Here is a 16,011-nt window from a genome sequence, read left to right on the forward strand (position 1 = left end):
CGCTTCACTTATGACCATTCCATTTTCATTTTGCTAACGTAGCCAGGCCATAGCCAAGCCAACGCCTCCTTTAGGTAGATGCCTGCCGCATGAGAAAAAAACAGCTGCCACATCCTTTCTCTCCTTTATTTTGAAAATGTTCTCGGTCGCTAGCGTCACTTGTGGCGGACGGTGCAACAACGCAACACTTTGCATAGCCTCCGAAACAGCAAGGCACAGTTGCAGATCTTGAACAACTCTCGACTGACGCGTCCCTATGGGCCGCAGTTGAAGAACGCTTAACTGGTACCGCCCGTCGCTGTGATAATAGTGTCGGTCGCGAGCGCCACCGCGCGGAACTTGTTTAAAACTGAAGGCAGGTCAACTCCACTGGGAGTGCGAGCCATTCCTCAGGCATCTTTCTAGAGGAGGCGTTGGCCAAGCGTAGCCTAGCCATTAAAGCCAATCACGTTTCACGGAGGTACAAAACTTGACGAATCAAACTCACTGTAGCTGGTCACGTGGTATACTGGAACGATATTTAAATATAACGTATTCGCCGCTTCCAGGTGAGCAGCGCGCTTGCACACACTTTTTTTTAAAGTGAACTAGAATAATCAAGTTCACTATACTTTCTTGCTGGTTGCAGTAGTAGTAGTGCTCGAGGCATCCGCTTTTGCTGAGGAGACGATTGTCTAATTGCGACAATTGCGATATTAAAGCCACTAGGACAGCGGTAAGCGTCCAAATGTGTCGTCGGTACGTTGTGGTGCTTGTGGAACCGTCTCATGTTGTGTTACCCTGACGGTTCCCGTTAACTGTGGTTTTCATAAAGAACGTTCGTCTTTGGGACTACTTTCTTCGGTGTTAGCTGGAAACGGCGTTTTTCGTTCAGCGGCCATTTACAACCGTTTTTAGTGCACAAAGTTGGACGCGTTTGGAAGGAATGCAGTGCCTCTCGTCACAAGTTTAACCTAATTATTTCCATTGTTGTGTGCTTGCTTTATTTTACTCGTTGGTATTCCGGCTTCGCGTTTACTTGCTAGTGCAACTTCGTGTTCCACGCCTGCAAAGTTTGGCGAATGGGCAAAGAACCTTCATCGAAAATGTCTCCGCTTACAATATGCATGTGCATTGGCTGTGATACCTGTCAGCCAGGGTGTGGCACACTAGTGATGTGCACCCCCCCCCCCCCCCCACTCCACCGACAATTTGTTTGCCTGGCATAGAGAGGAGAAAATTACCATTTCAAGGGGGTGCCCTCTCTGAAATCAAGAAGGTGCCCTCTGCGTCGTCTGCCGTCCACGAAAAAAAAATTTTATGGCTTCGCGCCTGTTGTCAGCACAGCGATAACTTCGTGCTGACGTTCTTGAAATTATACCTTGCAGCTTGTACACGCCTGAACGTCATGGAAAGACAAGCCAGACATTACAAAGATTCGGCAGAGTCTGCGCAGTCTGCCCCGAGCACGGATTTGCCACCAGTGGAGGCCATTTGTAAGCAGTTGGATGACAACCTCGCTGCAAGTGAGTCTTCGCATTTGCTGCCGAAAGTTCAGTTGTAATTGCCTCGGTCATCTGCTCCTTGCCCTGTTTACCATGTTCGGAGTGCAACAACGGGTGGTGGTGATCACAGGTGGCAGCAACTTGGCAAAAAAAAAAAAAAATGCGTTCGCCGCCTTCTCCCGCCCTGCCTCTGCTTTCCGCGAAAAAAGTGAAAAACCTTGCAATCTTTAAGTGGGCATGTGCTTGTTGTTACATAAGGAAGGTTAAACTATAGTTTTAAGTATTTCCGAGTGACAAAACGTCACTAAATATTCATTCTGCTCCACGGGCCTTTTCAATTATCAGTTCTCCTTAGGCAATGAGCTTTCAGGATGTAGTATATTATCTAGCTTGGCGGAGTCATGAATATCAAAGAGGCCCAGTCTTTTACAATTTTAGAACCAGCACATCACTGCAGCACTTTGCACCGTGACTTTGTCGTAAACGTGGGCATAAGTTTCAATGCTTGTTTGGGGCAGACAAATGAGTAGCATTCTCTAAATGTCATGTTGCATGAACAACCTGCTGACACAGCAGATGAGGCATGCCAGATTTAAAGAGATGAGATGGTGGGATAGTTCAGGTGGACACAAGCACCATTTCAGTTTGCTTTTATCACGTGTATATCCAACAATGATGATGAGGATGCCCCAGGCCAATGTTTTAAGCTACACAGTCAATGACACCACAGTCTCCGAACATTGCAGAGTACATGAACAGGACAGTCTTTAGTCTAAGGGCAATCGGCTGTTGTGCTAGAGGCGGGGCCTTTCCTGCCTTCATTATTTGTGCCTCGATATATAGCTATGTTCAGCTGATAATTTACTGTGCAACCTTAGGCAATAAACCTTGGGTCTTTAAAACTTCACTTCCTATGACATAAATGATGCAGCTTTACTGAGAGGAAGCTGTTGTAGCCTGTCCTGCACCTGTATCTGGTTTATGAAGCCTTGTCTCTGTGCCACTGCTAAATACCTGATGAACATGTTGCGAGTGCGGGCACTGTTGTAAGTCTGATAAGAAAAATCTCATAATCGTCTGACCCTTTTCCTTTGTCAAGTTTGTTTTTTGTTATCCATTTGTCAGTTCAGCATAAGTACAATATCGATGCCTTTACGTTAAGAACATTCCTTTGTAGACCTAGATTTTGTGCTTGGATTGGCAAATAGAACCCACCATCTGCACAAAATGCAACCAAGCCAGTTTACAATTTCGTGTAAACTGGGTCGGGCTTTGACAAGGGTATTTGAACGCTTGGGTAGGGTGTTGGATAAGGAGCTGGTGTATAATAAAATCAGTGCCGTTTCTGCCAAGTTAGTTTCCTTTTGCTTGCTGCAATGTGCAAGTGAAACTGGATACAGAATTGCCAATAATTCCGGTGGTCAAGGCACAATAGGAGCAATTACTGCTTGTGAATAAAGCTTACTGGCACTTTTTAGCATTAACTGGTCTACTCTGCATCGCATGCCACTTAGCCTCTAGTACTCAAGCTGTTGCCATTTTTGCATTTAACTCGGCATCGATTGCGTGGGGTCTTTATTGCTTGGGTACATTTTCTTAATTTCAATTCGAACACTTTAGCACAGACCTCATTCTGGCAAATCGGTGTTGGAATGTGTGTACGCATGGAAGGAATTGCTTTCACAGAGAGCCTCAAACAATCGCTCGTAAATTTTTCTTCTTTTACTCTTCCTCTCTCCACTAATAGTGGCTATGGCGGGTTCCAGTTCTGTGGAGGTGCACGCCACCTCGTGGTCGCTATAAGAGCAAAGGCATCTAATTTCACTCTTTTAAACTGATTATGTGTACACAAGTTTAGGCTTTTGACTTGGAAAAACCGAAGCCCTTTTAGTTTTTCTTCTTTTTCTTTTTTGATGTGCGTAGTCAATAGCTGATTATGTGTCGGCATTAGTTAATTTTCTGGTTTGGGGGAGGTTAATGTTTCCCATTTCGCTCGCAAGAGTTCCCTCAGCCAGCATAAAGAATCAGCATGAAACGAAAACTGAGTGCTTATATTGTTGTCGAGGCTCGGCTCTAAATTCGGCTAGTCCGCTGACTTGCTTTCACTTCATACATCTATCTTGCGGAACACATTCTGCGAGAAATAGGATGCTTTGCAAGGCATTTTATTTACCACTTGTAGAAAACAGCTCAGTGAGGGTCAATACTCTTTCCTCTGATACATATGCTTTTATCTCTCTATTCGCTCACAGTAAATGTCAGCTTGTTTCTGAATGCACTTTCTTTTTCATTTTTTTATAGAACCGCAAGGCATGCAGGTTATGCGATGCACGGCGTTGCCTTTTGGAGCATGTGCGAGGACTGATTCAGAATGGTTCAATAATCTATTTGAGGAAGGACAACTTGTTCTTGAGGCAAACGAAGTGTACTCCGAATTTTGCATGTGGTGGAAACCTTTATTTTCAGGTGCTGCACTGAAGGTCTACCTGCGCATCAGGCCACGAATTGGGGGCCGGGCGTTCACAGACCCTGCATTTCGGCCTCTCGATGACAGAACTGTAGAGTCGACCACGGCTACTCTGGAACACAAACATCAAAAGCGATTTAGCTTTACAAAGGTGAGTTTCAGAGCCAGTATTACCAGTGTGCAATGTCATTTTGTATGTTATAAAGTGGCAGGTGTAGGAAACTGCCTATTTTGGGTGGCATAGTCCTCCAAGTGGTTATTCCAAATCTGGGAACTTGAATGCAAATTGAAGCTATTGTAGCAAAACTTCGGAGTTGTTCAGGTAAAGCGCATCTGTAGGCCACGGAGACGAATAAGTGTGGGAGCAATACTCCACAGGCAAGCGATAAGTTGTCCACAGACTCGGCACGATGATTTCGAGGAGCACTCATTGGGGGTTCATTTATCTATAGCACAGCTTGAATTTACTCAATGCACCGAATCGCAAATACAAAACACGCAAAATGACGGCACACCCCTTGGCTTGCATGACTGGTCTCTGGTAGTGAGATGCCCTGTTGGCCCAGAGTCCGCTCGTGACAAAAAGACCCTCCGTTACTGCTTGACTGGTATTTTGCAGCATCCACGGGTACTTGGACTGCGTCGAAAACCGTTTTCTATCAATTGGAAGACTGCTTATACAGACGAATCAGGCAAGCCAAAAATAATCAATCTCCTTACCAGTCTACACGGTCCAATGAATTCTGCCTCTCAGCAAAACAGCAGTAGTTTCTAGAAACGGCAAATTCTCAAAAACAGCCTCGATGGGCAAACAGGAGCTTAAGTGTCGGCTTGTCCCGAAGGCCTAAGCGATGGCTCGCTCGTTAGGGGCGCGGGGATACAATGACCGACCGAATGCAGCTTCTCCTCTTTGACTTGCATTCCTGGGCGCTTTTGAGAAAAGTAAAATAGCGCCTCTAAAAAGCGCATTTTCAAAGGAGGAGCTCCAGCAGTAGTCATAGAAAAAAAAACTTTCTGCATAACATCGCCTTTGCGACACTATTGTGCTCAGAGACAGTGGCGTAAATCCAGAACAATGTTCAGGTGCGAGACACGTCTGGCCCTGATGACTATTTGTATTTTTAAATGTTTTATTTCTCATTATACAAAAATTCTTCAAAAACAAAGATTTTAAACAGGCATGGGTTGACACCTCGCGCATTAGCATTGTGCTATTGGGTCTTGTCAAAAACTGTTCGAACAGCAGTTGAAATATCTATTCAGGGCTACACAGTCCCTCGAAAGGTTGTTGCTCCAAGCCGCTTCCACGAGTGAGTGAGTGTCCACTGTTCTTCATTCTGTCCAGGTGTTTCCCGAAGGCAGCACCCAGGAGCAGCTGTTTCAAGAGGCAGTGCAGGATCCTGTGGATTCCTTCATCAATGGAGCCAATGTGCTGCTCTTTGCATATGGCCCAACTAACGGAGGAAAGACCTACACCATGCAAGGCCCACCCACACAACCAGGAGTTGTGCCTCGCACACTTGACAGGCTGTTCAGGGTGCTTGGACCTCAGGTTAGCATTTGCTCACTTTGTCTTTTCGCGACACTCTACCTTACACTATAGATCAGGGGTTCTCAAGCATGTTGGTGCCAGGGGACCCTTTTAAGCTACATTAACTGCCAAGGACCCACCCCCTTTCGGCAAGCTTTCTTCATTTTTATTTTCAATAAATTCATAATCAAAATCCGTGCCGCAAAAAATTTTTGGAGTAAGCTCTGTTCGGCCTTCTTGCTCATGTTGAACGACGCACAATTGTGTCTAAAGGGCTAAGGGTAGCGCGCAGCGCATGCAGGGTCAACGGTGGTGGTGGTGGGCAAACTAGCAGAGGTGCAGAGCCTAGGCGTAGCGGCATCCACCTTGAAATAGCAGAAATGCACAGGGTAATAATGTGAAGCCCCCCCCCCCGTGATTGAAGGCGCCACGCCTTCCATTTTCAGTTTGGCTAGATATAGACTGCTGGTGCTATTTATTATGCAGCTCGTGTGTTTTTGTTACGCACTGAGATGTGCTTATGGACGCCTGGGCATGATTGATGGAGGTTCCCTAGATCAATCACTCTTCGATATCGTCGTCTAAGTGAGTTGAGTGGGAGTGTGTGGAACCAAGAAAAATATATCGGTGGCTTGCGGAACCCCTAGGAGAGGCTTGCATAGACTGACCACCGGCCAAAACATGTCTCAAGACACTGGCAGAAGTGGAATGGCTGTGAATTAATATAGCTAAACTTGGCATTCTTTTCTCCTGGATTCTGCCTGAAAGTCTTTCAGATTGCCATGTGCAGTCTGCTGTTTTGGCACACCATAACTTATGGTTAAAGTTAGTGATTATATTATTAGTCATTCCTGCTTTATTCAGAGTTTATATTGAAATAAAAGGAGCAGATAATAGAATCAGTGCTGCCTTTATGGCAACTGACACCACGTCGAGTGACTGCATATGCATGTGATGTGCACACATGCACAAAAAACTGCAGTTTACCAACTCAAACCACTATAGTGCATGCCTACCACTGTTTACAGCATGTTTTGTGTGTACTTCAGTGGCTCTGCAGATGAAAGAGTTGGGAGGTTTCACAGCCTTTTCGATGTATCCGCTCCCATACCAGTACTAGTATTGCACGAAAGAAAATGCTGTACTGAATGTGTATGACAGATGCTTCTCTGTTGGAAAAGAGGACGGCTACGATCGGGGGCTGTGGTTGTTGCTAGCGCTTTTTTCTAACCAGACCTGCCTTAGAAAGGGCCTTGCACAAAGCAACTGATAAACCTACTCGACGTATAAAATGCCTGTTTCAACGGGTAGATATGATGAAAATTGTTTGTCAAGCAAGTGATGTTGACGATGTTTCAGGTAACTTATCCATGGCTTGCCAAAACGTCTCTGGCCGTACCCCTTCTTTCACCACAGCCTACCCTGTCCTAAGCTGGCCTTAGTTGGCAGCCACCATTGCAGGCTGACCATAATACCAGTCTCATCATTGGCCTTCAAGGTTTATATTAGTTGCATGACACTAGCTTTTCACCTTACGGTGAAAACACAGTATACTATAGTAATGGGCGACTTTAATGCAAAGGTAGGGAAGAAGCAGGCTGGAGACCAGGCAGTAGGAGATTATGGCATCGGCACTAGAAACGCCAGAGGAGAGCTACTAGTAGAATTCGCAGAACGCAATAATCTGCGTATTTTGAATACCTTCTACCGAAAACGAGAAAACTGCAAGTGGACATGGAGGAGCCCTAATGGCGTAAATAAGAACGAAATAGACTTTATAATGACTGCACACCCAGGAGTCGTGCAGGATGTGGAAGTGGTTGGCAAGGTAAGATGCAGTGACCATAGAATGGTAAGGGCTCGAATCCGCCTAGACTTGAAGAAGGAACGACAGAAACTGATACGCAAGAAGCAAATCAATGAGCTAGCACTGAGAGGGAAAGTACAGGAATTCAGAGTGTCACTGCAGAACAGGTACTCTGCTCTTAGCGAGGAAACCAACCTTAGCGTAGATACAATGAATGATAATCTGACGAGTATCATCACGGAGTGTGCAGTGGAAGTTGGAGGCAGGGTAGCTAGACAGGACACCGGCAAGCTTTCCCAGGAAACGAAGAACCTAATTAAGAAGCGTCAATTCATGAAAGTGTCAAGTACAACAGACAAAATAGAACTGGCAGAGCTTTCGAAGCTGATTAATAGACGTAAAGTATGCGATGTAAGAAGGTATAACATGGAGAGAATTGAGCACGCTCTGAAAAACGGAGGAAGCGTCAAAGCAGTGAAGAGGAAACTTGGGATAGGCAAAAGGCGGATGTATGCACTAAGGGACAAAGAAGGCAAATTAACTACCAATATGGATAGGATAGTTAAAATAGAGGAGGAGTTTTACAGAGATCTGTACAGTAGCCGAGACAACCACGACCTTAATACTATAAGAACTAGCAGTAACCCAGACGACACCCCACCGGTAATGATAGAAGAAGTCAGAAAAGCTTTGGAGAGCATGCACAGAGGCAAAGCTGCTGGTGAGGATCAAGTAACATCAGATCTGCTGAAAGATGGAGGACAGATTGTGTTAGAAAAACTAGCCACTCTATTTACGAGGTGTCTCCTGACGGGAAAAGTACCAGAGTCTTGGAAGAACGCTAACATCATCTTAATACATAAGAAAGGAGATGACAAGGACTTGAAGAATTACAGGCCGATCAGCTTGCTCTCTGTAGTATACAAGCCATTTACAAAGGTAATTGCTGGCAGAGTAAAGAAAACATTAGAATTCAATCAACCAAAGGAACAAGCAGGATTTAGAACAGGCTACTCAACAATTGACCACATTCATACTATCAATCAGGTAATAGAGAAATGCTCAGAGTATCACCAACCACTATACATAGCCTTCATAGATTACGAGAAGGCGTTTGATTCAGTAGAAATATCAGCCGTCATGCAGACACTGCGGAATCAGGGCGTAGATGAAATTTATATAAACATTCTGGAAGAAATCTACAGGGGATCAACTGCTACCATAGTGCTTCATAAAAAAAGCAACAGAATACCAATAAAGAAGGGTGTAAGGCAGGGGGACACAATCTCCCTAATGCTTTTCACTGCGTGCTTACAGGACGTTTTCAGAAGCCTAGAATGGGAACAGTTAGGGATAAGAGTTAATGGAGAGTACCTCAGTAACCTGCGCTTCGCCGATGACATTGCATTGCTGAGTAACTCAGGGGACGAATTGCAACTCACGATTACGGAGTTAGTCAAGGAGAGCAGAAAGGTGGGTCTTAAAATTAATCTGCAGAAAACGAAAGTAATGTACAACAACCTCGGAAAGGAGCAGCGCTTTGCGATAGGTAATAGTGCACTTGAAGTTGTAAAAGACTATGTCTATTTAGGGCAGGTAATAACCGCAGAGCCTAACCACGAGATTGAAGTAACTAGAAGAATAAGAATGGGGTGGAGCACATTCGGCAGGCACTCTCAAATTATGACAAGTAGATTGCCACTGTCCCTCAAGAGGAAGGTATATAACAGCTGTATCTTGCCGGTACTTAGCTACGGAGCAGAAACCTGGAGACTCACAAAGAGGGTTCAACTTAAATTGAGGACGACGCAGCGAGCAATGGAAAGAAAAATGGTAGGTGTAACCTTAAGAGACAAGAAGAGAGCAGAGTGGATTAGGGGACAAACGGGAGTTAAGGATATCATAGCTGCAATAAAGAAGAGGAAATGGACATGGGCCGGACATGTAGCACATAGACAGGATAACCGCTGGTCATTAAGGGTCACCAACTGGATTCCCAGAGAAGGGAAGCGGGGTAGGGGGAGACAGAAGGTTAGGTGGGCAGATGAGATTAAGAAGTTTGCGGGTATTAATTGGCAACAGCAAGCACAGGACCGGGTTAACTGGCGGAACATGGGAGAGGCCTTTGTCCTGCAGTGGACGTAGACAGGCTGATGATGATGACTAGCTTTTCGTCACTTTTGCCATCTGCTACTTCATAGCACCATTTCTTGGCCCTTTCGCCATAAAACACCACATATCTCCACGATAATTGCTACTTGGATTACCCGTCACAGCAGCTGCAGGACAGTCTTTATCAGTGAACTTGCACTAACTAGTTGCAATTTCAACCTCGTTGAAAAACCCTGCTGCACAGTCACCATAGCAACTACTAAGAGTGTGCTGCTGCGCTCGCTCAGTAATGACCGAGGCCTAACCAAGCATAGTTTGTACTGCCGAACAAGAGGCCGTGCTTTTAGAAGCAAGGCTTGCTGAAATAAATGGAAAGGCAACGCCAAGCTGACCCTCATACGTAGCCAGAATGGTTGGGAACAAGATTTTTGTTACTGTAAGCTACCCATCAGCTTCGTTGTCTCTCTAGCATTGGGCATCCAGTGAAACCTACGATAATTCTTTAGTTCATTCATAATAAAGGTGCACCAGAAACACTTACTCTTTAAAAGCCATTATGTTACGTTGTTTATAAAATGCTGGTTGCAAGGAATTCCAGGTGGTCAAAATCTGCAGCTCTCTGCTACTGTGTTTTAAATACCTCCTGTTGCATTGTTACACATTCTTCATCGGTCATTTAACTGGTATGGGACATTCTAAATGCCTGCTGCATCTTTCTTTTCTGCATTCAGGTGTGCAGGGGGGCACCAGTGCGCCCTGATTGTTTCGACGACGCTGTCCTGCTCAGCGCAGAAGAGGAGGCCTCTGCACTCTTGCAGAAAAACAAGTTGCTGGGTGAGAAGGGAGCCCGCAGTGCTGCAGATTTCAGCACCTTCCATCTGCCTGCAAGTGAAAGTGATAGATCGCTCTTCGCATCATGCAGCAGTGACTCTAGCTACGATGACAAAGCACAGGTATGTTATATAATGTTGCAGTCTCTATATCATCTCTGCTTGAATCCCGGCCAGTCCCGATTTTAAACAGGCTCCCTAAAATCTGATGACTAAAAATAAGCCTGCATCAAACATAAGCCAAAAAAGGAGTAGTAAATTTATCGGCTCTCATGTCTAGAACGACGGAGCGTCGTGCACAGAACAGAACGATAGACTTCTGCAGTCGCAAATACTACACCACATTGCAAATATGCCACATCTGAGCATGCACAGCGCCATTGATGTGCCTGCTTTGCAGTTTCCGCCCTTCTTTATCTTTGCGGCAGTAATGACGCGAACACCATGTAAAATGATGTACGAGCAGTTGGCTGATGTTTGCCGAAATCGCGCGCTCGCCAGCGCCTTTGGAATCGAGGTTCACAGCTGCTGCTTGAGCGAACCCCCTCGTTCAAAATGGGTGGTGTGTTTCCTCTCCGCTTCGGCATTGGACAGCACAGGGTGGGATGCTGTCGCGTGAGTGCACAGGTAATGTTACCAACTGGGGATTTTGCGAGGAACAGTTCCAACTGTCTAATAAAACGTGAAATGATTCCTGTCGCAATAAAGAAAACTTCCCGCGCCATCGCCTACCAATGGTGCGATGAGCGCATCTAATTTTCCTTGAGGCTCTCATGTCAGCTCTGGCCCTTCAATGACTGGAACATCAGTTTTGATCCAAAATTGATTCCTAGTCTTATTGGTTTTAAAATTAAGATGACTGTTATTAGCTCATCTCTAGTTTTGAGTTGCTGTTCATTTTTGATGCGGTGTTTTATGACATCTTTTAACATTTCAACAGTTTAACTTTTTCATTCGTCTGAGGTCTAGTAGCTATCCAAAGCGTCTGTCTTTTCATTGAGTCGCGACGCTTTCAGCTTTGATGTACGGTAATAAGGCTTTATATACATGCACATCGTTAAACCCCTTTATAAGAGGCGTGCTCTGGGCAACAATTATTGTCTCTTGTATAAGATGTCTCTTATAAGCACAGTACCACGTATGTATTTTTTTATCAACCAGTGTTTTACTTTAGGCACAATGATGTCTCTTATACCCATTTGTCTCTTATATCAGTGCCTTGTATACGGACGTCAATTTGTGTCAAGTTTGGACACTTCATCAGCATTGAATGATTTGTAAAAACCACCTGATTTTCGTTTACCAGAAAGCAGTAATTTTAATTAACAGTGACGTGTGACCCTAGAAATCTGCTCCAAGACTCCCTTTTTACTGCTCTAAAGCTGCTCCGAAACCGCATTATTCCTGCTCCCTGAGCTGCCCTAAAATATTGCAGCCCGTTTCCGCCCCTGTATATATGATTTGGTACAACACTTTACAGGAAAAAGCCAGAGATGCTATTTCCTCGGCCTCTACTACTATTTCCACTTTAGTGTACGCCCCACTGATGGGGCGGACAAGGGCGTGCTTCTTTAGAGTCCGCAGTCTGCCCTACACACATCAATGTACAGGAACACCTGAAGTTTCAAGTGCTGAAAATCTTTTATGTGCAATTTTTAGGTCCTTCTGTCCAAATTTCAGGCCTAAAAAAAGCACTAATTTAACGGCCATAACTAGCGTTTTCTTGAGTCAATTCATTAACGGCTGTAGCAAAGCTTTAATCTCGGCTTTGCCGCAATGCCGTATTGTGATGGGGTGAAGCTTATTGAAAATTTGAAGAGGGCCATTGGTCACTCAGTTGTTGACTGTGGTTGTCATCAGGAAGTTCGAATAATTCAAATAGTCAAATTCCAGCGTGAATCTAATGTAATAAAACACAATATTTGCAAAAATATTCCTGAATTTGAGTATTTGCACACTGCTACATTTCGAAAGTTAGATTTTTGACATTGTGTTGCATGCTAGTCAACTTGATCATTTTACAGAAAAGAAATTCTTTTGAAACTATGCTATCAGAGAATTTTAGTTTAGCGCGCGCAAGGCGGTACGTGCACAATGGCTAGCGCGCTACGTACGTTACAGCTAAGGCTGCTTCCTGCAGTATTAGTTTAGCGTATGCGATAACGGACACATGGACTGCGCCTAAACCTCAACACCTTCGTCTCGGAGTGCTATTTGGCATCACGTAGTGACTAAGCAATAAACTACAATAGCCAATTATAGTTGACTCGAGTCAAAACATGAGACAAGCCAAGATTTCACGAGTAGCTCCGTCCGACTGCGGACGTTCTGGGCGTTAAAAGGCATCCCCGTCAGCTCCTGTATTTTCACAGCGATAACTGTCTATTGTACGGGGTCCGCGAAACTGATTTAAGCTACTCAGGTAAGCAAGGAGCTCCAGATCGAGGGTGGTTGCAAAATGCACGCGGGATTTACTGGCAACCGTACTGCTGCTTGTGCTGCTGTTGGTTGTGGCCATCTTGGTTTTCGTGCTCTCACCAGGGGAGATCTCGCAAGAGCCACTGGTAAGGTACTCAAAGGCTGTAGCGTGAGCAAAGTAAGAGCCGAGATCTAGTGTACGCATCTCTCGTGTGCACAAACACATGCATCACTTTTACGTGCAGCTCATGCGCAGCCGTGCTCCCTCGTGGGCGATGCGGGCGCTAGGCCGTTGCGCACGCTAAACTAAAACTCTCTTATAATAAAATAAATCTTCGTAACATTGTATAGTGAAAGCACCATGAAATTCCGGACGTGATCTCTGCATCAAGTTTGAGTTGTGTCCGAATTTGAAAACGTGCTGTCACACAAGTGAGATTCAAAAGCTTTATTGCCGAAACCACTATAACAAGCATTTACTGCATGACTTGCATTATGTAAAGGTTGCGCTCTGCTGTTCTTTTATACCATCAACAGGCGTTGCTGTGGCTCTCGTTCTACGAAATCTACAATGAGGGCATCTACGATCTGCTCCTCCCGTCACTTGAGGCAGCATCAAAGAAAAATGGTGGCCAGCGGCGCATCATTCTGAAGCTTGGTGAAGACCGGGCCAAACGTTCGTTTGTGCGGGGGCTCATCGAAGTGCCGGTGCACTCGGCTGATGAAGCGCATCGTCTGCTGTGCCTGGCGCGCAACAACCAGAGCATCGCCGAGACTCAGCTGAACCGCAGCTCGAGCCGCAGCCATTGTGTTTTCACCGTGCGGCTTGTCAGTTCCACTGTGGACAGTCGCAATGGCAGCCAGAACTGGCACGTCAACACATTGATGCTCTGCGACCTGGCAGGTTCAGAGAGGCCGTCCAAAGCTGGCACCGACGGGTCACGCCTTCGAGAAGCTGGCCGCATCAATACCTCCCTCATGGTTCTCAGTCGCTGCCTGGAGGGCCTACGTAACAACAAGGACTCTTCGAAGAATGCTTGTGTGCCTTTCAGAGAAAGCAAGTTGACAAAGGTACAGCTCCTTATAGGTCTAGTACAATGTATCCCAGATTTCATCGTCCATTATTGAAGTGATGTATGGCCGTGACCACGTCTGCGACATGCGAGCAGCAGCTAGAGTAGCAGCTTGCACTGCAGGGCGACACCTTGAAGTAGTTTCGGGCTCTTACTTTGTCAGCCTGACTATGACGTGGTGTGTCAGGCGCATGCATAGCGTAGGAGCCCACAACTTCCTCAAGGTGTCGCCCTGCAGAGCAAACACCGGCTGCTCTCTCATTCTACACAGATGTGGACGCAGCTGTACTGTTCATCGTCGAGTACCTTTGTTGGTTTTCGCTCTTCAAGCTATGTGTCCATAAGGAGGTACGACCATTACTGAGCATGGGGCATTTTTTTTTTCTTGTTTACCTTAAGGCTAGTGCTAAGCATACAGACCTGCATCAGCCACATTGGAATATAAGGGAACATTCCGACATAATTTCTAAAACTTGTAGATTTGTGTCTGAATTCTATGTGTCTAAATTCCAACAGCCGAGCAATATTGACTATGTGCTATGAAAAAGTTTTGAGCAAAGTTGCCCTCTTCGCACTAGAGCATGTCCCGCAGCACCTATATAAAGTAGTTTCAGTCAATCAATCTCTTCAAATTCAGTTTCATGAAACTAGCGTTATTATCATTGATGAGAAATAATAGTCAAGCAAATAAAACTGTAGGAATATATACTCTGTATTATAAACTTTTTTTTCCTTATTAAAGTGCTCTTGAACTGCCCCCAACGCTTTCACTCACTAAAGGCTGGTGGACACCGGCGACTAGCGGCGGTCGCGCGACCATTCGCGACTGGTCGCAAACGGTCGCAAAGCGACTGCTCTGGCTAGTCGCTGCCTGACCGATTTTTCAGTCGCGCGACTGTGGTCGCATAGCTGCTGCAATCAGAGATGCTCAATTTTTGTTTGTTTTTTCATTGCGCTGGTGAGAATGGATAAAAACAAGAAATGCAGCGCGCTCGGTTTGCTCCGATCACTCAGCTGGTGGCGATCAGCTGATTGGCACCAGTCTCCAGAGTTTTCGCTGATGACGAGATTCAGACGTAACTCTCCGGTATTGCGACTTCCGGTCGCTCGCGTGCAGCCTCTGCCGGTGTGAACATCAGTCGCTTTTTGGTCGCTAGTCGCAAATGGTCGCACGACCGCTGCTAGTCGCCGGTGTGCACCAGCCTTAATAGTAAACATGCTTATCATGTGCACTTGTTGATTTGGGATATACATCAATCGTGTTTTAATTAAAATGGTTCAGAATGGTTCAGCTTTCAAAATGGTTCAGCTTTCAGTTACCGCATGTGGCGCGACTGCACCATTGCTTGAGGACAATGGAGTTCTCAAAAAACTAGTCTGTTTAAACTGGTTTTACGTACCACTTTTGTAATGCTTTAATGAGCTGCTTCACACTTGTACTTTATATTGCAATGTGCATGACACTACATGCAAATCGCAACATGCAACAGGATTGCAACTTGGTTAGTGCAGTTTTTCTTCTCTGGGTTTATGTAGGTGATGCAAGCCTACTTCACAACGGGTGGTCAAGTCTCTCTGATTGTGAACATCTGCCCCTCCATGTCCATGCTGGAGGAATCGCTGAATGCGTTAAAGTTCTCGGCTGTTGCCATTGAAGTTGTGCCGCAGCAGCTGGAACTGCGGCACACTCGTTGCAAAGAGGCTGTTCGACGACTGAGCGAGCGCTGGAGCCGAGCGAGTGGGGCATTTCGTGGCGTTGCAGTTTCGCCTATTCCCGTGGAAGATGCCGCAACTGGAGCTTTGGATGCAGACGCGGCCGAGGAGCTGTTCGAGACCATCGAGGCGCAACAGCGTGACCTGGATGCACTTGAGCGCGAGCTGGACGACACCCGGCGCCAACTCGCGTGCGTATTCACCTGATTAATTCTGTGGCAGCTTCTTATCGCTTCAGCCATTGCTGCTGATCATCGATTCTACACAATCCTAGCAACAATAATTGACTGAGCTACCAGGTCTGTTAGTGAAGTAATAAGACTGGGATTGGTAAAAAAAAAAAATATCTTTCTGATGCCTACATATTCATTTCTTCAAAATATAGTTTCTTTTGGAGGCGATACCCTGGTTCCAACGCAACTCTCACACTGCAAAGGCTACCTGAAAAGCTGGTACTGAGATCCAGTTTCCTGACTTAGGACAGACCCTGCATATTCTCGCATTAATGGCTTTTCTGGGAAGCTGTATCTGTTTTAAGCTCCGTTTCTATAGATGCAGTCACCTTTGCACTTACTG

General features: G+C 45.6%; 1 protein-coding gene across 3 annotated transcripts in view; it reads left to right on the plus strand.

Moving 5' to 3' along the window:
- The first annotated feature begins 524 nt into the window (after nucleotides 1–524).
- The window catches only part of LOC119171846 (uncharacterized), a 34,129-nt gene continuing 18,642 nt past the window's right edge, over nucleotides 525–16,011 (plus strand). The window contains exons 1-7 of one of the 3 annotated variants that reach the window (XM_075892492.1): nucleotides 525–548; nucleotides 1,368–1,505; nucleotides 3,951–4,102; nucleotides 5,297–5,503; nucleotides 10,133–10,354; nucleotides 13,187–13,720; nucleotides 15,259–15,626. In XM_075892492.1, the coding sequence (XP_075748607.1) occupies nucleotides 1,388–1,505; nucleotides 3,951–4,102; nucleotides 5,297–5,503; nucleotides 10,133–10,354; nucleotides 13,187–13,720; nucleotides 15,259–15,626 (1,601 nt within the window). In that variant the 5' untranslated portion in view covers nucleotides 525–548; nucleotides 1,368–1,387. The other 2 variants (XM_075892491.1, XM_075892493.1) reach the window with 2 other exon arrangements.

The sequence above is a fragment of the Rhipicephalus microplus genome, chromosome 4 (genome assembly GCF_043290135.1).
Source record: "Rhipicephalus microplus isolate Deutch F79 chromosome 4, USDA_Rmic, whole genome shotgun sequence".
NCBI lineage: Eukaryota > Metazoa > Arthropoda > Arachnida > Ixodida > Ixodidae > Rhipicephalus > Rhipicephalus microplus.